At 35.2% G+C, this 24,770-nt stretch overlaps 2 protein-coding genes across 2 annotated transcripts in view; both read left to right on the top strand.

The window, feature by feature from the left end:
* LOC136807550 (lipopolysaccharide-responsive and beige-like anchor protein) overlaps positions 1–24,770 on the top strand; it is a 50,342-nt gene that overhangs the window by 1,825 nt on the left and 23,747 nt on the right. The window contains exons 2-31 of the mRNA XM_067064135.1: positions 2,727–2,831; positions 4,177–4,306; positions 5,080–5,183; positions 5,410–5,505; positions 5,846–5,970; positions 6,211–6,337; positions 6,558–6,821; positions 7,032–7,088; positions 7,217–7,357; positions 7,606–7,668; positions 7,894–7,964; positions 8,303–8,467; positions 8,828–9,066; positions 9,320–9,390; positions 9,621–9,683; positions 9,913–10,010; positions 10,263–10,355; positions 10,850–10,952; positions 11,200–11,281; positions 11,629–11,764; positions 11,968–12,035; positions 12,296–12,414; positions 12,984–13,236; positions 13,437–13,655; positions 13,882–14,275; positions 14,647–14,981; positions 15,436–15,581; positions 16,210–16,429; positions 22,977–23,530; positions 23,906–24,083. Coding sequence (XP_066920236.1) covers positions 2,727–2,831; positions 4,177–4,306; positions 5,080–5,183; positions 5,410–5,505; positions 5,846–5,970; positions 6,211–6,337; positions 6,558–6,821; positions 7,032–7,088; positions 7,217–7,357; positions 7,606–7,668; positions 7,894–7,964; positions 8,303–8,467; positions 8,828–9,066; positions 9,320–9,390; positions 9,621–9,683; positions 9,913–10,010; positions 10,263–10,355; positions 10,850–10,952; positions 11,200–11,281; positions 11,629–11,764; positions 11,968–12,035; positions 12,296–12,414; positions 12,984–13,236; positions 13,437–13,655; positions 13,882–14,275; positions 14,647–14,981; positions 15,436–15,581; positions 16,210–16,429; positions 22,977–23,530; positions 23,906–24,083 — 4,819 coding nt within the window. The remainder of the gene's footprint in view (positions 1–2,726; positions 2,832–4,176; positions 4,307–5,079; positions 5,184–5,409; positions 5,506–5,845; positions 5,971–6,210; positions 6,338–6,557; positions 6,822–7,031; positions 7,089–7,216; positions 7,358–7,605; positions 7,669–7,893; positions 7,965–8,302; positions 8,468–8,827; positions 9,067–9,319; positions 9,391–9,620; positions 9,684–9,912; positions 10,011–10,262; positions 10,356–10,849; positions 10,953–11,199; positions 11,282–11,628; positions 11,765–11,967; positions 12,036–12,295; positions 12,415–12,983; positions 13,237–13,436; positions 13,656–13,881; positions 14,276–14,646; positions 14,982–15,435; positions 15,582–16,209; positions 16,430–22,976; positions 23,531–23,905; positions 24,084–24,770) is intronic.
* Positions 17,864–21,971, top strand: LOC136807551 (uncharacterized). Its single transcript, XM_067064136.1, has 2 exons — positions 17,864–19,522; positions 19,782–21,971. Exons 1-2 carry the CDS (start codon positions 17,891–17,893, stop codon positions 21,897–21,899), a joined length of 3,750 nt encoding a protein of 1,249 aa, XP_066920237.1. The 5' UTR covers positions 17,864–17,890; the 3' UTR covers positions 21,900–21,971.

Genomic DNA, 24,770 nt, shown 5'->3' with positions numbered 1-24,770 from the left:
ACAGCTTGATTCTTACTTTTTTCACATTTGGAAAGAAAAAAGATTGTTCTTTCTAAAAAATTCACGTTCGATAAAAAATTTGATTTTTTCAATGAAAAAAACGCATTTTAAGTACATAATTTGACTTCCTGAAAAATATACGTTGCTCCAACCAACGAACGTGGTACGTCTCAAAAGCTAAACTATCGCGGGGAACGATGCAAAAAATTCCAGGTCGATAGATGTTTCGGGTGGCTAGCGCTTTGGATTTTAGAACCCCCGGATAAAAAATTTTGCCGTGCCGCGAACAAGAAGTTTGAAAAAACTCACCTGCGAGTACTCATTTTCAAATTTTGAAGGAAAATGAAGACATGATGTGCTGATTTTTTCTGCAAAAGAAAGCTGAATAAATTCTCTACACTTTGGAAAAAATACTTATGTCAAAAGAGGTTTCCTTCTTTGAGGTATGTAAGCTTGAATATTTTTTTTCGAAAATCTATGTTTTGTTACTGCCGCACGCGTAAGGCCCGACCTCCCTAATGGGACGGCAATTCAGCCACCATTTCACCGCCGAGCCTCCAAAGTCATTTGATTTGAGTTAATGAACGGCGTATTAAAAAATACATACATTTGAGAGCTATGCAGTGATGCAAGTTACCACCCGCCTTCATGGTATATGCTCAATTGAATAAAAAAGTTACTTTCAGAAAGTGCCCGAAAACGTTAAAAATCGACCTATCAAATTTTTATCTTAAAACTGTCAATCGCAATACCAATAGGCTTTACATGATTACAGAGCATTTAGTAATTAAAACACATAAATTTTGAAACTGAAGGGTCAAAAGAGTTTAAAATCTTAATCAAAATCACTTTAATTTACTTTTACCGAAATTTTCCTAAGATTTTTGGTACACAAATGGATATGTAAGGCTGAAACCCATGTACATTTGATGTATTTTTATGAATTTTTCAAGATTTTTTGGCTTTTTTTGACAAATTTTATTAAATGTAATTCAACCTTCCTTTATATAACAAAAGGTCATTTAGACAGCTAATTATCATTTTGCCTGAAACAAAAATACTGATGCATAGCATAATTATGCTTCTGTTTAATTTGATAGGTCGATTTTTAACGTTTTGAGCACTTTCAGAAAGTACCGTCAACTGCTCTAACTTGGGACGATTGGTCGTAACATGGGACTGCTTGATATCTAGCCTGTATTTTCACTTACTGTTAAATGTCTTTGACCTGCTTTGACAACAAATTTGTTTTCGTGTATTTTTTAATACGCCATTCATTAAGTCAAATCAAATGACTTTGGATGTTCGGTGAAATGGTGGCCGAATTGCTGTCCCATGTTTTGTCATATACTCTCGGGTACCTAACCGCCCCCCCCCCCCCCCGCTCTAATTAATTTTTTGAAAATTTTCCACCCAGGACATTCTTATTCCGACCCCCCCCCCTTATTAATTTTTGGGAAAATGTTTTCGAAAGTTCCCTCTTTTGTCCTAATTCAGCTGTATTACTATTAGCCTCCTTTTAAAAATTTTCCACCCAGGACATTTTTATTCCAACCCCCCCCCCTTATTAAGTTTTGAGATTTTTTTCCAACCCCCCCCCCCCTTATTCCAATCCCCCCAGCTATTAGTACCCGAGAGTAGTCCCAAGTTAGAGCAGTTGACAGTAACTTTTCTATTCAATTGAGCATAACTTTCGATCTAATGAACCGTATTAAATAAATGACTCATCAAAATTTTATCTTTCTTCTCTCCAATGTAATAGGAATGGTTCTTCTAAAACTTTTTGGTTTGATGAAATGCTGGCCGAATGGCTGTCCCCCGTTTTGGGACGCACGTAGATCATCAGTCAGTGATCGAAATAGTGCTTGGTTATTGGTTAAAACCAACCAGAAATAAAAAATCATTGACCCAAAAATTTTCAGATTAAAGAAATAACCGAGAAATATTTGAGTATCTATATTAATCCTATATATACTGAGTGCTTAATGTTGATCCAGGTATTTTTTGAAACATCATTTTGTATCTAGAATTTTCATGTATTAATTTAAAAAAACTAATTTAAACACTTTCAAGGCATAATTTGTAGGAGGAATGTTAGACTGGTACCTTTTTCAAAACATCTTAAAGAAAAAGTCATTTTCTCTGCTATGCAGATCTAGGTTATCTTTTCTTAGTTCAAAAGATTCATTGTTAAAAATGATTGATGTTATTAAAATTAGGCAGTTTTAATCCAATTATGAGAGGCAAATTTTCAAAACTTTTCGCCCCTTAGCCCAAACCATGGTCCCTTTATTTTCATTTCTGGAACTTTTGCAAAAAAGGAAAAGTACAAAAATTGTATTTTTTACTGCTCTATTCACATATTGAATTTGAAAGATCTGATTTTCCTGATCCTGTTTTTCAGTACTTTAGCTTCAGTGCTTGCCTACAGCAATAGGCAGCAATAGGTACAAAGTCAAAATTTGCATTTTCTGTAAATTTTGTATGAAGAGTTAGGGCTATACTGACAAAACGCAAAATCTTGACACCATCTTGTAAGCCTGTTTTATTGCGTGCAAAAAAATCTTTTTAGGGATGTTCTACTTTTATAGATAGAAAGAGTCAATATTTAACACAGGTGGGCTTTTTATATACATTACATATTCTATGATTGAATTTTTTTCCCTTTTCTACATTTTCGAATACCAAAATAATCTGTTTTCCTTCTTATCTTATCCAACTTTTAGTGTGTTGGTGGAAAGTTTGATTTGGCAACAAGATATGTCTTCAGTGAACCATTCTGTGTACTTGTTTTCCTTGAATTAGTTGACTCAGTATCTGCTATATCACAGGTAAGAAAAATTTTAAAATCTGGTAGATTTGATTATGAACGATAGATAATCTTTTTGAAAATCTTTGATTCAAATCCCTATAATGTTTCAATTGCTGAGTCCTACTGGCGGTTGTACCAGAAATAAGTTACCCTCTTTGAAGTTAAATTTCTCTAGTTTTAATAATTGATAAAGAATTGAACAGTTTTCATTGGGAAGAGGAAAGATGAACTTAAATTTTGATGGGTCATTTGTCATATTTCATTCAGATCAAAAGTTATCAAATAAAAATTATTTTTGAAATGACTGAAAAACATGAAAAATCAACCTAATAAATTTCCATAAGAAGTGACAGTTAATTATTACTTTGCTGATTTTAATTGCTGATAAAATTAAAATTTCGAGAAAAAAAATCTTAAAAGACCATTTCAATTCATTTTTGAAACCAACTTAACTAAACTCAGGGCTAATAAAATTCTTCTAAGTCAAAATGAGTGCTGATTTCTCTAGCAAAGTTATGGTAGAGGATTATATGACAGTTTTTTTTAGCTTTTTAAAGAAATTTCTTGTTTATCTAATAACATTCATTTTTTTATCGAAATTTGTAGGCACTTTCTTATTGTTTTAAATGACTTAAACAATGAAACTCGTTTGTTATGTTGTAATTATTCTATATTTTTTAGTATTATTTTTGAATAATTTTTCAAAAGTAACCTTTGATCTTGTGAGTGATATTTGACAAATGACCCATCATAATTTAAGTTTACCTTTTCATTTTCCAAAGAGGTTAGATTCTTAAAAGAAAAAGATCAAACTCGAGAAATTATATTTCAAAGAGGGTGACTTAATTCTGGCACAACCAATATCGTCCCTCACATGACTAAAGGTTCAATCTCAAAATTAATATTTTATGAAATTTACAGTTTTACTGTGGTGGTCATCTGTGAGATTGAGATTGCCCTTTTTTCATGTAGAGGAATAGTCAATGTTTTCATATGACGAAAAGGCCAATCTCAAAGGCAGAACAGGATTGCAAGATTTCCAATTTCCCAAGACACTCATTTTGAGATTGAACCTTTAGTCATGTGAGGGATGAATGTCATCATCACGTAAATAATCTCAGGAGTTTCACCAAATGAATAAAATCTTTAGATCTGTTTTTAATAATGAAATTGCTGCTCAAAATTTGCTTCATATTTTTTCACCACTACCCTAAAAAGAAATTTATTTCAATAAAAGTAAATACAAGTTTGCTTTTTAAGATAGCTAAGAATGAGGTACACTTGCTATTACCACTCACCTTGATTTGAATAAGATACCCCCCACCCCACAACAATTACTTTGCTTCTTTCTCTTCTTTTTTTAGCATGATCTTTTGTCTACACTTCAAAGTCTTTTGAAAAATAGTATCAAAAATTATCAAGCTTGCACTAAAGTTGGTTTGATCCCACATCTTTTGAAAAGAATCTCAAAATATGAAGATGATAAAGTAGCAGGTATTACATTAATTTTACATTTCTTTTTAATTTGAAATCTTTTCTCAGGCCGACCCTTTTTCGTTTCCGGTCCACCGGGTTACAAAAAAAAGTCATGCGGGCGGCCGGGAAAAATTTTTTTTGGGTCCTTTTCATGATTTCTAATAAAAAAAATTAGGAAGAAAAAAATCATCTCCCTGGCTGTTAGTGTTGCCCCACATTCTGTCTTTATATTTTTTCTCTCTTTCACTGAAAGAAATGTGTTGCTATTAATTACAAAAAGCTGTACTTTGTGATTTTTTTCTAAGAAACAACTAACTTTTCATTCTAATAAATTGATTTAATATGCATAACACTATTTATTTGATCTTTAACGTCCAGAAAGCATGCTAAATAAACAATATAGGAACGATGTAACAGTTTGAATGAGTCATGAGTAAAGGTTTTTAAGAAGAAAGTTTCATCTGTTATCTATTTGTTTCTTATGAAAAAAAATGGGGCCGGGTGACGACGAAAAAAAATTTCACCCGGCCGGTGGACCGGAAACTTTTTTCTTTTAGGTCGGCCTCAATATAATATTTAACTTGTATTGAATCCAACTTTTTTTTTACTGGGAGAAGCATCTTGTGGGATGATGCCCCAAGATGCTCGTAATTTTTATTTAGAAATTCTTTTAGAATAACTGTTTGGCTGGTTTAAGTGTACTCAAAAAATGAAATTGTTTTTGCACTTAAAATCAAACTGGATATTTTTTTAAGGTACTGAAAACATTGTTTTTATTTTTATTGTTTTAGATAAAGCTATTGATTTGATAGGAGATCTTGCTACATACAGCATAAATGTAAGGGAACTAAAGTGTTTCTTTTCTGCCCTCCAAAGAACTGAAGATAGAAAATGGGTAAGTAGAATGACTGTGACCATTTTTTACTTTGTGATTATTTTGTTTCTTAGATAGCAATCAAAGCAATCACACTGTTGAATTAATTCTCTTACAGCATATTTACATTGTTCTACAGGATAAGATGTCTTGATTTGGAACACGCTATGTCACCAAGCCTTTAACTAGATTTCAAAGATCCTACATCCAATGAAAACTTCATTTCATGATATCTTTATTTTTGCAGCCACCACACGCTTTGAAGCTACTTCAGATCTTGAAGAAGATGCCAGAAAAGCATGGTCCTGATGTCTACTTCAATTTCTCTGGCAAAAGAGGAGCTGTAAGCATTTTCAATGTCTGCGTTTGTAAGCTTTTTCCCTAAGAAAGACTATGCTTTTAGTAAACTTTTTACGTTTACATGATCCCTAGAGAATCTTGATGTGTATCAGTGAGTATTTTTCTTCCTGGGGTTTTTACTGGGTAGCATTGATAGTGATGGTATATTCTATGGAATAACAATAAAGTAGATAAATATAAACTATATTAAACAAGCAAAGCTCAATTTATACAAATCCAATTTATTAGATTGATATGTTTAACATTTGAGCAAAAGTTTTACAGGAATCAGGTTTCATTTTCACTCATTTTTTATTTGTTTCCTTGCAATGATTTCTATTTAGGTTATAACAGTGCCACCCATAGCCAGATGGCCACATCAGCCAGGATTTACATTTATCACTTGGTTACAACTTGACGCAGCTCACCTTTCACCATCAGAACAATCAAATAGACCTCATGTCTATTGGTAAGAGACTAAAAATGATTTTGTATCTCATCAACTGAAGATTGTATTCCATTGTTGGCCCTAAATTATACTAGTATTTAGATTTGTTATAACAAGCAAAAATGCATAAATGCAAAGTGCTTTTCTAATGAACCTTATTAAGGTAGTCCTGAGATCAGTCTACAAAAATTTGGTTCTGTATTTTAGAGTTTTTAATCCTCGTAACGTTGTTTTATGTAATTGCTTCTTCTTCTTCTTTAGTTTTGTCAATAGTCGAGGGCTTGGGTACACTGCTCATTTCTCTGGTCCAATGCTTGTCATTGAAGTGTGGGGTAAAAATGGAAAGAAACAAACATTGCTGGTCAAATCCAAATTCGAACCACAGATTGTGAGTGTTATTGAATGATTTATCAATTCTTGAAACCAATTTGCCTGTAGCTGTTTGCTCTGCTAAAGATTTTGCTGGAACACTGAAATAACTATTATACAAATTACAAATTAGATTGATAATATTTATACGTTTGTTCATCATTCTCAGTTACCAGAGGTTTGTGCCTTTGCAACCAAAGAATTTGTTACTAAAGAGGTTTTTATTTTTTATTCTCCAGTGGTATCATCTCTGTATTTCTCACACCTACAATCGTTTCAAATCGAGTGAAATCAAAGTGTTTGTCAATGGTCAAATGGTGACCTCTGGAGATGCAACAATGCCAGTCAACAAAGAACCAACAGACAAATGTTTTATTGGAGGCTCACATATGAGTGACACTCTACACATTTTTAAAGGCCAAATGTCAGCAATATATATTTTTGCAGAACCACTTAGCTACAATACTGTCATTGCGTTATACCGCCTTGGTCCTGGTTATAAGGTAACAAATCTAATGAAAAGATTCTCTGGTCCTGGTCTAATAAAGTCAAGAAATTTTGTAAAGTAGACATTCTGCCCAGGTTTATCGAAGCAGGCTACAATACTGTGTACCAAGTGTGAAACTTGTTTAGCTATCCGCATATAATATTGGTCATGTTTTCTTGTTTATTTAACTGGCAATTAGCTGACAAAAGTATTTTTTTCTTTTCAGGGTCAATTCAAGTTCATAAATGAATTGGAAAGCACCATTGCTGATACTGACAAAAAGGTGACATAATGTTTATTGTGTTCTCAGATTAAATGATCTTCAAGAGTCAAAGTGTACTAAAATACAACCTAAGGCCAACCAAACTCTATAATAGTCAAAAAACCTTGATTACTTCGTTCTTTATACAGTTAATTTACGATGGGAAGCTGGCACAAAGTCTTCTTTTCACTTACAATCCAAAAGCAGTCGATGGAGAAATTTGCTTGGAATCGTCGCCAACAGAAAATCAAAGCTGCTTCTATCACTCCCCGCATGCTCTGATGATGGACGTGAGTAGGAATTTAACCTATTTGTAAAGTATCTAGGTCTTGCATAATGGTCACTACTATCTCATGAAAATATATCATCACTAGTGAACCCAAACTTTTCCGCCTGAAGTTAGGAATTTGTCCCCAAAAAAACATAATTTAAGTACGCAAAATCATAGTAAAATTACTTGACCATCTTCTCTGTTTGCAGAACTGTGTTACAAAAACATTGTAGCCTTTTAATACATTCAGGTATTTTCCAATTCCAGGGCGTCCAAGCTGTGGTAACGCATTCCTTGCAAGCTGCCATGCACTCACTTGGTGGTATTCAGGTGAGCCTCATCACGAGTCCTTTTTCCCAAACTGATTTCCATCTCACCGAAGTCAAATATAAAAAGTTCTTTTTCATTTTCAATGGATTCAACACAAATAACCAGTCATCTCAAGAATAGATTCTACTTGCAAATGAATTTTGTCTGAAATCATCTCATCTACTCTATTGAAAAAAGTCAATGAAATCCTGAAACTTTATTAACATGCTTCTTATTGTTTTTTAGATGTTATTTCCTTTGTTCACACAACTTGATTGTCTTCTTGATGATGCAGATACTCCAAATCCAAAAATCTGGTAAATCATATATGTTATTAAACTTTTCTAGAAAATTATTTTTATAAATCAATTTTTATTCACAATACATAAAAATAACGACGATAATGCATATTTATAAAGATGTTCAGTGGATGTTCAAGGAACGTTGCATGCCAGCCTGGGTAACACTACTTAAGACAACTGTAATGGATTTACTTTGTGCTTTTTCTAATCTAGACTCGAACGTCTCCTTAAATCGAACAAGTTTTCTCGTCTCTTCAGTTAACAGTGTCTTATAAACCAATTTCCTTAACTCAAACAAATTTGTGTTCCCCGTGCGGGTTCGAGTTACGGAATTTCCACTTTATAACTTACAGCTCCATCTTATTGGGACTGATCTATGATTTGTTGCGTGGTTCATCAGTTTGTCAACAACAAATGATACAAAGTCAAGGTTTCATGATCATTGGCCATTTGCTTCAAAAGTCTTCCCCTGTTCATTTGACTGAAGAAACTGTGGATATTTTACTTGGCCTTGCAAGGTATAGATAGAGAGTGAAAGTTGGTCCTTTACTTACAATTTTCTTACTTTTTCTTTTGAAGATTTGTAATTGGTTTTCATGTAGGCACATTCAATCGAGTTTACAATCTGGAATTTCTTCTTATTATGTGGTTGTTTGATTGCTCTGGTCTGTTTGACTTCAAAGTTATGATCGCAAAATGGTTAGATTATCCAAGTGTTATCTACCTCTCAGATCTCCGTCTCACTATTTAGCGAAATAAAAAAAATATTGAGAATCTGAGTCCTTTTGTTGCGTACATGAAGTTCCTTTTCCGTCTCAGACAAATAACTTTGCTTTGACCATTAAGAAAGCATTTGTATTTATACTCCTTTTGTTTAGATTTTTCATGGCAACAGAAAGTGCTCAAGGTCTTCTTGGAGGACTGTTAGATCACGTGTTACTGGAGCCTTCTATGTGGATCAAAACACCACTAGCCTTACAATCCAACCTACTCAGCTTGTTTGCTACAGGCTATGTGGGAGGGTTGGACTATGCTGGTTACATTCGTAAAGAAGTGGGCGTGGCTCGATTGATCCTAATTCTCAGAAAATATTATTCGGTCAACAGTCAACAAAATAGTAAGCTATTTCCAACTTCCAGCAATCTTATTCCTTATTTGGGGTGTTGGATCTGCTATTAAATGTTGTTGATAAGGCTAAGAACTGTCAACCTATGACGATCAGTTGATTTTAATGTGATCTTCAAAACAGTAATTATGATTTACATTCCAACTTTAACCATAAAGTCTTCTGACTTGCTAAATTAATAGTTCACAAGAAATCTAGAAGGTAGACATGCTAATACACCAACGTTTTTGGTTTCTTTTCACAGCGAGTTCAGTTGAAGAAATCATTTCATTGAGAGCATTTGTTCTGCTGTTGATCAAACAAATGATTATTAAGGTATGTTCAATGTTCAAATGATCAACGAATGCAAAAGCTACCTACTACTAACTCCTTGTTAGTTTATTTTAAAATAGTCTACCTTTCCATATCACCAGGTATTGGCTCTAAAACTTCAATTTTCTTTAATTTCGAAGTGATAAAGCTTATAATGCACTATTCAGATTGATTTTAAATCTCTTTAAATTCATATAAGTGTACGCATTGTGATTTTTTCTAACTATTTCAAGGATGATGGTATAACTGGAGACGAGTTGAAAAGCATCTTGGTATATTTGGCTGTTGAAGAAGAGGTAGTCGAGTCTCATTATTTGATTTCAGCCAATTTACTCCTAATCAATAGAAATGCTTCCAGCTTATACTTTTCATTTGACAAAACTAAAAAGAACTCTAAACACATCCAACACCGATTCAATCAATTATTCCTACCATGCAATTTCGGGACTAATTACAAAATCGATTTTGTTCATGTTTTAATAATAATATCTGAATCTGAACTTTATCTAATGTTCTTACCATCAGGAAGAGAACCATCTAGACGTCATTCAATTATTGTTATCAGTGATGTGTGAAAAACCAGCTACCATTATACCTTGTTTCGACCAGATGGAAGGTTTTCAGTAAGTACTTTGTCGGAACAGTTCCATGAATTTTTTTGACTGCATTCTCAACCTGGAATTCAAAAATGGATTTTATTAAATTCCTTCATGTCAAATTCAACTATCAATCAAAAGAGGTTGTCCGAGTTACGATTTTTGTGGTGAAAATAAAGAGAACTGGGAAGAGAGACTTCACACATTGGTGGGTTATTTAAAAATTCATGATTCACATTTGAATGAATATTACTTAAAGAATGTATAACTACTTTTTAGGGTCTTCTTCAAATTATTGGTGGCAACGAACGAACAAATCCGAGTTTGTAGTTTGAAGATTCTCTGCGCCTACATGCAACAATTGCCCGTCAAGTACGTCCCAATAAATTATATATCAATAAATCGTTGTATTAAGTTTTTTTATACTTTTCCTTACTACCGTGACAAAAAAATACAATCTAAAAAGAGTTGGTGTAATCAGTCCCTAATTAAATAGAGTCGATATTTTACTTGGATAGCCAAGTTATCTAGGACTTTTAGACAGTCTTTTGATTGTTTTCACGGGGTCCACGGCCAGCCATTCGACTATCTATGAACTGAACGGAGCATTGGAATGGCGGGGATTCGAACCGCAAACCCCTGGTTTGTATCGCTGAAGCCTTTGAACACTTGGCAATTGATCTTTATCGCTTTTGGGTTTGAAACGTCACATTGTTTCGACTTATATTTAATTTTATAAAGCTGTTTTGTTTTTGATATTCTTTTGGGACATAAATGAGTTTTAACTACAAAACAGGTAGTTTCCCTAACACTGACGCGCCCAATAGATTAAATCAGATTAAATAAAAAAGCATTTGTTTGTTTAGACGAAAATTGGAATTGGTCGATCAATATGGATTTATATCGAAACTTGGCGAAAAACTTTCCATCTTTGATATGACCATGTCCACCTATAACGCTTTATTTGAGGTATGTATTACCCATCATTAATTGTATATTCTTACTCACCGTTAATTGAAACGTTATAGCCTTAGTGAAATTCTTTTCAAGTTTATTTGGTTCTAAAGGTAACAACACAGCCTAATGACCATGTGCTCAATTATTAAGTGTCACTATCCTGCGCTGGGTCTATTTTATCTGTTAGTTAATGATCACTCAAGGAATTTTTTGTTCATGTTTTCTTTTTATACCTTGCCCACCTTCCTTCTCTTTCTAGTTCTTGACAGCTCGACCAACGAAAATCATATCCGAAAAGCGACATGCGCAGCCGGACTCTTCTTACATCATGTATCATCCTAGTAAGTCATCACTAGCCTGTACCAAACTCTTTTTCGCTTGGAAAAAGTCCATGGTAAAATTTTCAAAAAAGTAAAATCACCCGTGGCAATCCTGGGTCCTGTCATGACAGGCAACAATGAAATTCCAACACCTATACCATAGTCAACGTCTTCTGTAAACGCAAACCCGATATCTACGGAAATATCAGAACTATTCTACGTTATGCGTGAAATTCACTCTAATGCAATTTATTTATACCGGTGATTTTAACATGCCATGCCAACACCTTTGCTTTGCTCACCCTACAATACCTACCAATCTAAGGGTAGACAGTACATTTATACAATACATTTTATCCCTTTCATAGCTGTGTTACCGATCGTAGTGAACCTTTTATTGGCTGGTCATGCTAAAGAGGAACAACGAGAAGAAATCAAGGAGCTGACACTGGTTTTCTTATCTGATCTTACCATACTTCTTAACTCTAATAATGACAACAAAAGGTAATTATTATGTTTTTTTTTAAGTATTTTTCCTTGGATCTTTAACTCAGATCTTGTTAACGTAAAAGTTCATTGGGTTTAACTGACTTTAAACTGACGATTGGATTTTCTAGAAAAGTTTTTTTAGAAAATATTTTTTCCGGAGAAACCAAGAATTAATTCCTTATTAGCAATTATCGTTTACCCTTTTCTTTCATTTTAAGGTTGTTATTACAGTTGATGTGTTGGCAAGATTGGCTTTTCTCTTTATCAGATTTCGACCCTAATAAAGGTTGGCTTTCCGTTTAATGTTTTGCCTACTTATGCAAATTAAGAGCAAGCTATTTTTTAAAGTGGATTCTTGCTAGTGCGAACAAATTTTCAGTTTTCGTCAAGAAGAAATTCTTACATTCCCGTTCGAGTTTGAAGTAAAAGTCAACCATTTTTCAACTATTGAAAAAAATATATCACCTATTAAGCATGTTGATGCTACCCCATCTCGGGGTCGTGTTGAGGTCTTTCTTAAATCATTACTGCAATATTGTTTTATAGAGAGCAAGATAAGCGATTCAGTGTTTTCGATTATCAAGATGTTGCTTTCGTATGCAATCCAACACGAGAAAGAAGGATGGAGAGTTTGGGTGGACACATTGTCTATTCTCCATAGTAAAGTAAGCTCTTTTCATAATGTAATGATTACATGCATCAACTGAGTCATATGCAGCCTTTTGAGTTGAGTCTAAGTCGGTCTTTAAAAGCAATTAAATTTTTATGGAAAACGAAAGCTTATAGAATAGTGGGAAGTCTCCATAATATGATGAACACGAAAGAGGTGTAAGTGCGACTAACTCTTACCCACCCCTAAGATCAGCTAATTTTGCTTTTAATACAGGCTAGGTTATGACGTCGAAAATCAGGGAAAAATACTTAAATTCTTCGGAAATTTGATTTTTATTTCGAGGGAAAAGCTTCGAATTTCTAGTTCAGAAAAGATTCTGATCGCAGTACAGTCCTAATAGCTTATCCACACCCTAATATCGAATAAGAGATGGAAAAACATTCAATGGGAGCTTATCAAATATCAATCTCCGTCGCTGGTCAAAGTTTTATCTTTACTTTGAGTGAGTGTCCTTAATACAGCTCTTCCTGGTCACATTTCAGCCTCACCAAGCTAACTTCTTTAGTGTATCTTTACATCATGCATGTCAATACAATGTGTCAATTTATAATTTTGCAACAGATCTCCACTTTCAATGTCAAATGTTTACAAGAACCGCAGAAAAACATGGAACAACACGAGCCCAGTCCCCCACACGTCATCTACAACGAAGAATCGAAAACTTACATCGATCAAGAGACCGGAGAAGAAGTTGGAAAACCTACCCAGCATGCATCACCGGAAAAAGTTACGGTACCGGCAACCGATGGGGAAGAGAACAAATCGCCTTCAGATTCGGACACAAGGAAAATGTTCTTCGAAAAGTTACTAAAAGGTATAATATTAATATCGGATTCAGGGGAATGAATATACCAAATTTTGAACTGGTTCAGCCAATTATTTTTTATCAAATTTATTTGGATAAATTGTTCTGTTTTTCCCATATTTTATTACGGTTAAGTTGGTGCTCTCTCACTTGGTTTATTTGTTAAGACAATTTTTCCTTGATGATTCTTTTTATACCAACCTTTTTAGGTGGTTCAACTTCAGTTATCTCTGGTCAGATGGACAGTATCAGGAAAGCACAAAGTCTTGATAACCTTAACACTGATGCCACTGTAGAAGAAATTGATGGTGAAGAGAAGAAAGATAAAAACTCACCAAAATTAAACGATAGACCACGATCTGCAAGTCCTTCTCTACCCTCTTCCAGAAATGAAACGGAAAATACTAATGGCGGTGATGAAGATATAGGTATATAAGATATTTATTTACTTTTTAGGCTTGAGTAGGTTTTTACAAAACTAGCTGCTCTTTGGGCTTTGAATTACCTTAAATACGTTAATGAGTAACCTTAATCTGGCCTCGGTTATTCCAGATTTTGTTTTCTTTAGAAGATTTCGGGAGGTTATTCTTCGATTCTTTATATCTAAAATCGAAATTTAAAGAATACGCTTGATGTAACTTACTGTTATTTCAGACAAATCAACTACTGATGAACAAGTCAAAGATACCGAATCTGTGGACAACCAAGAAGAATCTGTCAAATCTACCGAAGACGTTGCCAGTGAGCCTGATTCTATAGATTCACCATTGAAATTACCACTCTCTAAACGCCTGTCATCTGATAGCAAAGTCACCAATTATGCTAAAGACAATTTGCCAAGCTCTCCCAGTGCTGGTGGTGATGGCAGTGATGTCAACAGCGATCAAGCAGATAATGGGAGCAGTGTTCCTCAATCACCAGCTTCATCGGAGAAATCGAAATGCAGACCTTTCTTAGACATCCCAGAATTCAGTTGGTCTCCCGCTCATCAGAAATTGCTGACTGAACTTCTCTTCTCTATTGAAAAAGACATTCAAGTTTGGAAAACGTAAGTACTGGTTTGTTTGTTTGCTTTGAAGACCGCATTCGTATGGCAAACTGGCCAATATAGCTTGAGATTCTAAAGATAAGATTGCCTTTTTACGATTTAGGAAAGTTCATGAAGTAGAATTTCGTTCGATATCGATAGCTAAAGTATGATATTGCATTAGTAGAAATTTAACCTGAATATCCGAAATTCCATATAATTTACTGAAAGTCAACTAAAGAATTCCTGATTTTCATGCTCCTTCTAAGCTAATGTTTTTTAAATGTATCTATTTTGCACGTGTATTTCTCATAATGAATGTGCTCACTCAAAAACAAAATGATATGTTAATATTCTAGCTGTGTACTTTGTGTTTATTTTCCACTGTTTAGTCACACAAGAAAGTCCATTACGGATTTCGTGTCCATGCGTGAGAACTCGATGTACATTGTAAACCTGTGCCACATGGTCTCCATCCTATCCGACAGCCTCATCTTTTGTTGTGGCGGTCTCCTCCCTCTCATGGCGTCCGCAACATCCACCAATTTCGAAAATGACGTTCTCGAAGCTTGCGGTGGTATGGAACTAGAATCTGCTTTCTCCTTCATGAATCGTGTTTTGAATGTTGTGGATATCATCGCGTTCGCAAGCTCCATTAATTTTGCGTCTGTAGAAACACATCGTAATATGTCAGCAGGTGGCGTGTTGAGACAGTGTATTCGTCTAGGTATGCTAGTTTTATTATACATCTTCATCTTTTCACGAAAGCCTCAGAGGACCTTCAAAGGACATACTTCCACGCTTATGATATTGATAAGCACTGTTGTGTGGTTTTTAACGAATAAAATATAGGTCCTACAAGGGAAGGAAATGAAACAAACGAGCGTTTCGACCTACTGTTTGTTTTATTCTTCTAAATGTTTTTGCCATTTCATGTCAGAAGGCTATTAATTTACTGGGTAGAGTTTTGACTAATGCAATAAGTTGTAGCAAGAGACAGAGGTCGGTTTAAATGACTCTATTGAGTCTCTTTAACTAGAATGTCTCCTCAGCTCGAACAGGTCTTATGGTTCCTTTAGTTAACAATGCCTTACTCTCCTTAACTCGAACAAATTTGTGTTCTCCGTGCGTGTTCGAGTTATGTAGACTCAATTATGCAAATTTTTACCTTTTCATTCCAGTGTTCTGTGGAGCAGCCAGAAACCGGGTTGTTTGCAGGCAAAGAGAACGACCAAGTAAGAGTGGTCATTTACATCCAAAGACATTAAAAGAAACACAAGAAGCCATCAAAACGTTGATCGCATCCACCAAACCACCTACAGAAGAGGTAAAATATACTTATTCAATGTGTACTAGTGTATACTTAGTGTGATTATATAGTGAATGCTTTGTTACCACATAGTTGATTTTCTGAAGGAAGAGGTCAAGAAAGGTAGATGAGAGAGTTCTTAGACTGCACGCATCCCCTCAAATATATTTTGATATAGGGGTTGCGTTTCGTGTATAAAATTCCCGTCAGAGAAATATCCTAGTTGGGGTAACCTGTTTCAATTCATAGCGTTTCCGTTGCCTTTACACAAATTCGATAAGACTGATACGAATCTCCTTCAGTTTTTGTGTAAAGACACACGGAATGCGTAACGTTCACTCAGCCTGTTTGATAAAATATACTCCTTAAAACACACAAATACGCCTTTACACAAAACTGGTACGACTCTCCTTCAGTTTTTGTGTAAAGACACACGGAATGCCTATTCATTAAATTATACTCCTTAAAACACACAAATACGCCCCCGTCTAACTCTCAGATGGGAATTTCATACACGATACGTATCCCTTATATCAAAATCAATTTCGGGGATGCGCCCAGTCTAAGTTAAATCTGAAGCTTGATGTCAAACGAAAGAATTCGACAAGGCTGAAACATAAGTTTATTATTTGGTTTCCATTTCTAGGTGTCCGTACAAAACATACCCGGCCACATGACCACCATCACCGATCCGGACAAGCTGCTGCAGGATTCGGACATCAACCGTCTCCGTGCTTTGGTGTATCGCGAGTCTGAAGACAACAGACAATCACAATACGTCGCGTTAGTTGTGATATACTTTGTGGCTGTTCTAATGGTCGCTCGATACAGAGATGTCTTAGAGCATGATTTGAGCGAAGACCAAAGTAAGCTTTATTTAATTAGAAAGCAATTTACGAAGGTATCTCTTAATAGGGACAGAAAGTCGGGTCGAATTATGGAAGGATACGAATAATGGAAATTCGAATTAGCGAGAGTCCACTGTACTTCTTTCACGGGATTCATGAGTCGTAGCCTTTAGAGTACCGGCGCGGAGAGTTTTTCTTGATTCTTTTGTTATTCGAGTTGACTCTAGCGCTAATTCGAACTCGCGCGGGGAATCTCGTTAGTTCGAATTACGGAGTTATTCCAGTTATAAAAAGCAATTTACAAAGGTCGATAGGGACTAAAAATCAAGTTAAAGTTCGAATTAGCGAGAGTCCAGCGATGTTGTGTTTTGTTTTTTATTTTCAGTAGGATTTCAGGTACATCGTGATTATCTAGCATTATTTGACCCGACAATGAAAAGAAAAAAATTGGTTTGCTATCTAGATAGATTACCTCATTGGCCATTTAACTCCGGCCCTTATAGGCGTTATTTTTCATCGATTTCGTAATAAAGAGCGGTGTAAGCGGTCGGCGCTAAATTAAGGTCGATAGGATAGTTGAAAACGCACTCCCGATTTATAGCCAACGCCATCATTCTTTCGCTCAAAGATCGAGAAAATCATCTTTCCTTTCCGGGATACTGATATGCGCGACTCCCTGGCTTTAGCTAGTTAAATCCTTTGTCTCGACTGATGAACAACATTGTGAAACCAAGTCTTTTGATCAAACAAGAACCGACACATAGTTTGCAGTCAACTCTGTTTCCCCTTAACATTTCTAAAATTTTCAGACCATTTTAACATGTTACAACGCCGTCGTTGCGTAACCTTACGTTTACGTTACGGTTAGATCAAAGTTAATTTCGAAGTCGAAATCAGTGTTTTTATGTGAGCACGATCTCTAGCGTACCCAACCCTTACATGGGGTCGAGTCTTGAATTTTTCAAAAACAATTGGCAGCGTTGAGGTCAAATTGGGATTTTAATATAAGAAAACCTTTCCTTTGGATTGATTAAATGAGCAAGTTAGTCTAAATTTCTGTGAGGGGCTGATCTCGTTACTACACAACCCCACTTTAAGTTACAAGCTCTGCTACCGTCAGATACATCAAAATATCAGTGAGGGTTTAGTACAGGCTAATTTTTTTGGTTTGGGGGAAGGCTGTTTCAACTTGGTGCAAAGTCAATCCTATTATGTTTGATATGAATGAAAACCTATACAGGTAATAATTTTTAATGCGAAATTCATGACTCATTCATAAATTACTCTTCGCTTTCTATTGAGAATTCATCGCTCTTGGAATATCGCGCTACTGTGATAACTTTTTCACACAACTATGTCTTTTTTATATAAGGGTCTCTATAGTAACTTGAATTTAAAAATAAACAATCAATTTTGAAGGGAATTTTTTCGTAATTTTTTGAAAAAGGAAAAAAATTGAGAAGGAAAAAGGAAAGAGAGATGTCTCGAAATTTTCAACAAGAAATTTTCAAGTTGAAACCGAAGATAATCGATCCATCAAAATGTACCAAACAAAAGTCACTGAAAGAACAGATTTCGAAGAATTTACAGCAAACATCACAACTACAATCTGCCCAATTCAATCTTGGAAATGGTCAATATTTCCATGACCCGATCACTGCTTCAGAATTCTTGCTTGAAAGAGAATACGGGGACACTTTTTTTTTCAAGCCTGACTGCCATGAACCAGTGTTCATTCCTCCTGTCTTTGTCTCAAATCAATTTTCTCCGAAATTGACATCAACTATTCTGGATTATAACATCGTTTGTAAGTTCAAAGAGGCTTTGGCAAATAGACCAGATTTTTGGTTTACCAAAGAATTGAAGAGATTTATGGCACACCAATCAGATCAGAATTTCAAGGACGTACAGGAAATCAACAAGGTGGACTATGAGAATTGGATTTTGAATGTCAAAATCATCTATTTGATGATAACAGAATTGGCTGTTGATTATTCTTTTTTACCTTCTTGTCAAATGAGTATCGACACGTTTCTTCAAAAATGTACGGAGTTTCTTAATGGAGAAATCGATCTTCTCCAAGGACATATGCCCCTGGATTATGATAAAATTACTCTTTACCAAAAAATGATATCGCTTCTCGACATGTATTCTTATGAGCCAAGGAAAATCTTCAAGAGTGAAATCGAGGACCGACTTAAATCAACTCCACCACAAGACTCTGTTGTATCTTGGTTTTTCCGTCTCGAACTTTCGGAGCAAGGCGAGAAAATTGAACACTGGTTTTTCAAAGAATTATCATCAATGAGAAATACAAAAAGCAATCTACTGCAGGATTTGGTCATCTTGCAATCCGTCAACTTTTTAACTGATATCAAGAAAAAAAAGCATCAAGAATTTGATCTGTGTCTAATCTCTTGGTCAAGAAAGCTGATCATTGCCGTTGAAATGAAACGACAGCTTGTCAACTACAAACCATTTGAACAATTAGACAAATATCACCAGATATTGGAGGAGAGATTGGGAGATTTTCTTGGTTCTGGTTGGACATTCTTTCCCGTTTTATGTGTGGAGATTGACGAAAATACATTCGAAAATCCACATTACATCACAATAGAAACTGAAATTTCTTCATGGTTACAATGTATAATGAAGAAATTTCTAGTATCATCGCCTACTCAAATACCATATATTCATCCAATCGAGAATTTGAAGGAGCTTCTCAGAATCATTGTGTTTACAATCCACATCTCCAAGAAAAATCAAGCAGCACCAATCACTTCATCCAATTGGGTGGATTATATCAGTAACTCAATCGACACATTATTGACACGAGAAAATATCGTCTTTTACTCAACCAATCAGCTACCAGTTTTTGTTGATAATCTATCCTACAATAAGCTTGTCATATGCGGGGGCTACGGGACAGGAAAAAGTTTTTTGTTACAGGAGAAAGCCTTGCTATTGAACAAGGACCCTGGGTTTAAAGGAAAAGTATTTTACGGATGCTACTCGAAAGATGAATGGGATCTCGGACGAAGTTTACATTTTCAGCGTCTTAAACATGAACTCCAGCCGCATGGGATAATGGTGTATTTGATTTCTGAAAAGGTAATTATCTTAAAATACTTGGTAAAATATTAAAAGATATCTTTCATAACAAAATAAAAAGTACACTGTGTAACATTGCTCACAAACAATACTAAAATACTTGGTAATTAGCTCAAAATTCTTTCTGTTGAAATCAAACAATTAAAGCTTCCTGCTATTTTAGAGAAGGTCCGCCATCATATATGACCCAAAACAAGCCTCATTCAAGTTATATTTTGTAAGCTACTTAAACTGTTGCAATGTTCTTATTCTTTTACAGGATTTATGGAATGCCAGTGGAATTTTGGTGAAAGAAGCGATGGTTCATGGTATGATTAAAGCCGTATTTCTAGACGAAATGGATATTTCTGATGTAAAATCGATCGAAGATTTAGCAGCTCTTGTTGATTTTATCTGGATCGCACCCAATGCATCAAGTTTGATTGGACAAAAACATATAGGGTTGACGGATAGTTTTGAAACACTTGATTTGGCATTGAACTTACGGAATACTGAAGAAATTGTAAAGAAATCAAAAGCTATCTCAGATCAAATACATTATCGATATGAAAATGGGTTGAGAATGCCCCCACCCAACTTTCCCAATGGTTGCACCCCAATATCTACGGATTCTTTAGAAAAAGCACTGACTACCGCACGCCAATCTACCCTTAAAGGGATTTTGATTATAACAGACGACATCACATCCACTCTTTCAAAAATATCAAAGATCGAACCTAACGTCAAAGTCTTTGGAAAGGATCACAGTGATTTTGACAAATGGGAAAATCCATACGAGTTCTTAACCCGCCCGGGATCTGTTCTTCTAACTGATTCACATACAGTATGTGGTTTTGAGTGGCCGGCCGTCATCTTATTTCTAGCTGCAGATTTAGGCGAAACAATAATGTCTTCGATAGAAAAACACAAATGTAATTTGACTTTAAGGTGCACTACCAATCTTTATATTGTCAAAACAGATAGCAAAGGAGATAATGTAAACATTGTTGAAAGCTTCTATAACAACCCGAACACTTTTCTTTCTGCGATGGAACGGGTATTGAGGGAAAGCTCTGTCCAAGCTGATGATCAATTTTATCGATGTGCAGCAAGGTCACTGACGCCTTTCCTTTCTAAAATATTTTTTATTATGAAAGAATTGAAAGCGATATCGGGCTTCTTCTTTGAAATGTTTCTAGAATCTAAGGATAAAGTAAATTCTCCTGAGATATCTGCAATTCATACGGAAGCCGAAAATCAATGTTTCGATACCATGGAAAAAACACACGAGACCATTAAAGATTTTCAAGACGTTTTCGTTTACCTACGAAGCCGTATAACTAGTACATTGAAAAGTTATATTGAAGAAAGGAATAAAAGAATAACTATTTTAATGGATTATGGGTTAAAGATCCCAAATGGAATGGCTGACAGTGAAATGAGTTTGAATCAATTTTTGGTGAGATTTATGAAGGAGGAGGATGGAATTGACGAGGATGATAGTAATATCGAGACTGAAGATACCGAGCTAAATACAAACACGAAACAATTTTATGACTATTATAAAGAAAAAATGAATGAGAGAATCTATTTCACGTTTTTTGGGATGGCTAGACCCGTAGTAGTTAAACAGATCGAAATCGCGAAGCTTGCAGAATTCGATTCTTTTTTCTTTGCTTTACGGAAATCTTTGAAACAGTGGGAGAGTACCCCGATCGGTAAATTCGAAGAGGGTCAGTTGAAATCAGTTGCCGATAATGCACTCGACGAATGTTTATCTTGCACTGAATTTGACCGTAACGAAGTATCGGAGGATGTTAAAGAGACACTAAGGACTAGGTTCGATATTGCATTCAACGACCTTACTCCTCATCAATTTGAGGCTTTGCAAACGCTTGCTCTTGTATGGAAAATAGCAAACAGTTCGACTTGTGTTGATGCGAATGAAACCTTACTTGATTTATTGTATGATCTATTAAGCATTCTCGAAAAAGGATTGAATGCATCTCAGATAAGGAGGAGATTGATAAATGCTGATTTCAACCAAGTTGAAGAGGTCCTCTCCAATATTTACAAAGAGGAGTTGACATTATTTTTCAAGAATCTAAAATTGTTTTCCCGGCCTTATAAAAGCACGGAATACTGTCAACAAATTGAAAAGTTCCTTAAAGTATTAACCAAACACGCTTTCAAATCAAAAAGCAAATGTTTTAAAGATAAAATGATAATAGATGGACGTTTTGCTGGAGAAAAAAAGTTCCTCAAATTCGTCAGCGACAATTTGGATACGTTTACAATGGAACTGACCGAACGAGAAATGCAACAGAGCAAGGAAGAATTTTTGAAAGATTTTATGAAAGTTAAACTACAAGTCATTTTTAATAAATTGTCGTTGTAAATAGAATAATTTGTTAGGGTTACGTTGAAATGCTGTAAAAAATGTTATCAATATATGAATCTCGAAAATCTATATATTGAATTCTATTATCTAATGTCTCTTTGTCTGTGGAAAACACTATAGGTTACATTTAAAGACTCCAAAATGCTCTGATTTCTTTGACCCTAATCTATGTTTTGGAAAGGAAAAATTTGGAGATGAAACTGGTTTAGCCTCATTTTATCCCCCAACAAAATAAGTTTTACAAAAATCAACTAGGCCAACATTGGTTTTCAAAAAAATAATTATTAATCTCTCTTAACTTCATTTCACATGCGAACGCACCGGTCAGAAATTGATTGCTTATTCTGCAGAATTGCTCATTCGTTCCAAGGCTACTTTGTACTTCCTGGATTCGACAAGTTTACCGGAAGATGTTTATCTGCGACTAGAGTCGTTTAGAATTCGTGTACTATAACTATGATTTGTCCTTTCCATAATTTTTTGCTTAATTTTACTAAGTCTAGATTAGTCGCCTAGCATGCTAGACTACGCAAACACTCACCACCGTTTTTGTTACAGGAACTGAGAATCGAGAAATAGACCGAACGAATTTCGTGAAGCTTGTAAACCCTCCATGCCTCAAAAATCTTCAAAAAATTACCCTTAAATTAATCTTTTTGACACCTTTTTAAATACTGGACTAAGCTATCTCCGCCATTTTCGATTGGAGTTTTCTGAAAGAGGTACCTTGAGAGAAAAAACTTTGCCTAACTTCCAACGGCGTAAAATCATGAGTATTCATGGAAAAGTAGATCTATCTTTCACCCATCAGGGTACCAAAAACTTCGGGCAAAAGATTTTTCTTGACTGGGATTGAGAAACTGCATCAAGGGCTTATACACTGGTTGTTAGTCACAGCCGATATTAGGGAAGTGATGCTCGAGTCAAGAAGAATCTTTTGTTGAAGCTGTAATAAGATAAAAATAAAAGTTATTCTCGTCGAAATCACGGAAAGGGAAAGATACTTTCTTAATGGGAAAATGGTCTGCTACCATAACCGATTTTTTTTTCACCTTTATTTGAATTTTGTTTTAGGTAAGCCATCTACTGGATCATCAGATGCATCTAGTGAATCGAGTAGATCAAGAGCTGGAACTGTGGAGACTCTATCTCTTGACGACCGTATCGAAATCATTTTCAACACCTCTGCAAATCTCTTACGTGAAATCTTATTCGATTTTTCACATTACCTCTCCAAAGTGTTAGTGGGTAGTCGAAATCAAGACCTCATCTCTGAAGGACTCGGTTCCTTAAAATCTGAGGAAAGCACTGTCGAGCTAGTCATGTTACTGTGCTCCCAAGAATGGCAAAACGCCCTACAACGTATGGCGGGTACCGCCTTTATGGATCTAGTCGACGAAGGTAGACTGTTATCGCATGCCACTCGAGAACGAATTGTCATTACGGGAAGTGAGGCTAGAGACATCATGGGAGAGCGAGACAATTTCGAGAGTTTGAAGCATGCGCAGTTTGAGACAGTTTGCACGAGGACGGTGATTAATTGTATCGAACAGTATCGTACCTATGACCATTTCTTCAAAGCCAAAAAGAAAAGGAATAACGCTTCTGCAACACAATCTCTTGAAAAGGTTCGTCAAGTTTTTTTTGATGTTATCTTCTTACGCTGGATACCTAACACTGATTTTTATTTTATTTTTTCCTGAAACAAGGGTTATAAAACACTACAGATAGTTGTCGAATTTACTTTAAGCAAATGGCCCTTATATTTCTTCAGCTGATTTTGCGTATATAGTTTTGTTTTTCTCTTATCTTTATTTTTTGAACTACTTTCTCGTTGAGAAATCTAAGATTCCGAAATATCTCCCCTCCCCTTGTCAAAAGTTCTAGAAAAAATTGTTTGAACACTACTAAGTATTCTGTCACTCGCTAGTTATGTATAATAATACAACAAATTCATTCACTATCCCCAATTAAAGAACTTTGATATTTCTCTTTGATTTCAGATTTTCGATGTTTTAACAAGTGAGTTTGGTGCGTGGTCGATGCCAGAGGTTCAAGGTCAAGCATTATTCTATAAGTTGGATCGCTGGGAAGATATGCACCGAAGACGGTATAGGACTATCAAAAATCCATACGGCACCTCACATCCTGAAGCTACTCTGCGGCCTGGATCCGCCGAAGGTATGATCTCCTCTTAATATTTCTATTATTGTTTAAGTTTTTGTCGGCCCCTCAGCTGGAATAACAAGAAGAGCAAGTAATCATTTTAATCATTTTTGGACTGTATTAACATCGAGAATATCAAAAAACATGAGCTAGATACGAGAGGGTCGGGTTCTAGTATTTTGAAAAGTCTAGAAAAAAGGCACAATACATTGTTAATTGTTTAAAGTTTTCAAGAATTACCTTAAGGGAACTTATTTTGGCGGGAACTAATTTTGGCGAATTTGGCGAATTTAGGAAAAATTTGCCAAAATTAGTTCCCGCCAAAATTAAAAATTTTGCTCACTCGCCAAAATAAGTTCTCGCCAAAATTAAATTTTTTGTTTCCTTGTCTAGATAACCCCTGAAATTCATCAAAATTGCTCAAAATAAGGCAAAATAGAACAGATTTACGCTGTCATTCGCCAAAATTAGTTCCCACCAAAATTAAAAAAATTCACTATTCGCCAAAATAAGTTCCCGCCAAAATTGAATTTTTTTAAAATTTAGCCGCTCGCCAAAATTAGTTTCCGCCAAAATAAGTTCCCTTAAGGTAGCTAGAGATCTCGTAGAAAAACTTTCGTTATCAAAACTTTGTGTGTACGCGTTTTCATTGATGATTGTTCCATTTGTAAACACGTCGAATCTTTTTAGTTCTTAACATAT

This window comes from Clytia hemisphaerica, unplaced genomic scaffold (assembly GCF_902728285.1).
Source record: "Clytia hemisphaerica strain Z4C2 unplaced genomic scaffold, Clytia hemisphaerica genome assembly, whole genome shotgun sequence".
NCBI lineage: Eukaryota > Metazoa > Cnidaria > Hydrozoa > Leptothecata > Clytiidae > Clytia > Clytia hemisphaerica.
This window is presented reverse-complemented; position numbering and strand designations above follow the sequence as displayed.

Coding starts and splice junctions, on each gene's coding strand:
- LOC136807551 (XM_067064136.1), top strand. CDS start 17,891: ATGTCTCGAAATTTTCAACAAGAAATTTTCAAGTTGAAACCGAAGATA. Junction 19,523..19,781: donor TGTATTTGATTTCTGAAAAG/GTAATTATCTTA, acceptor ATTCTTTTACAG/GATTTATGGAATGCCAGTGG.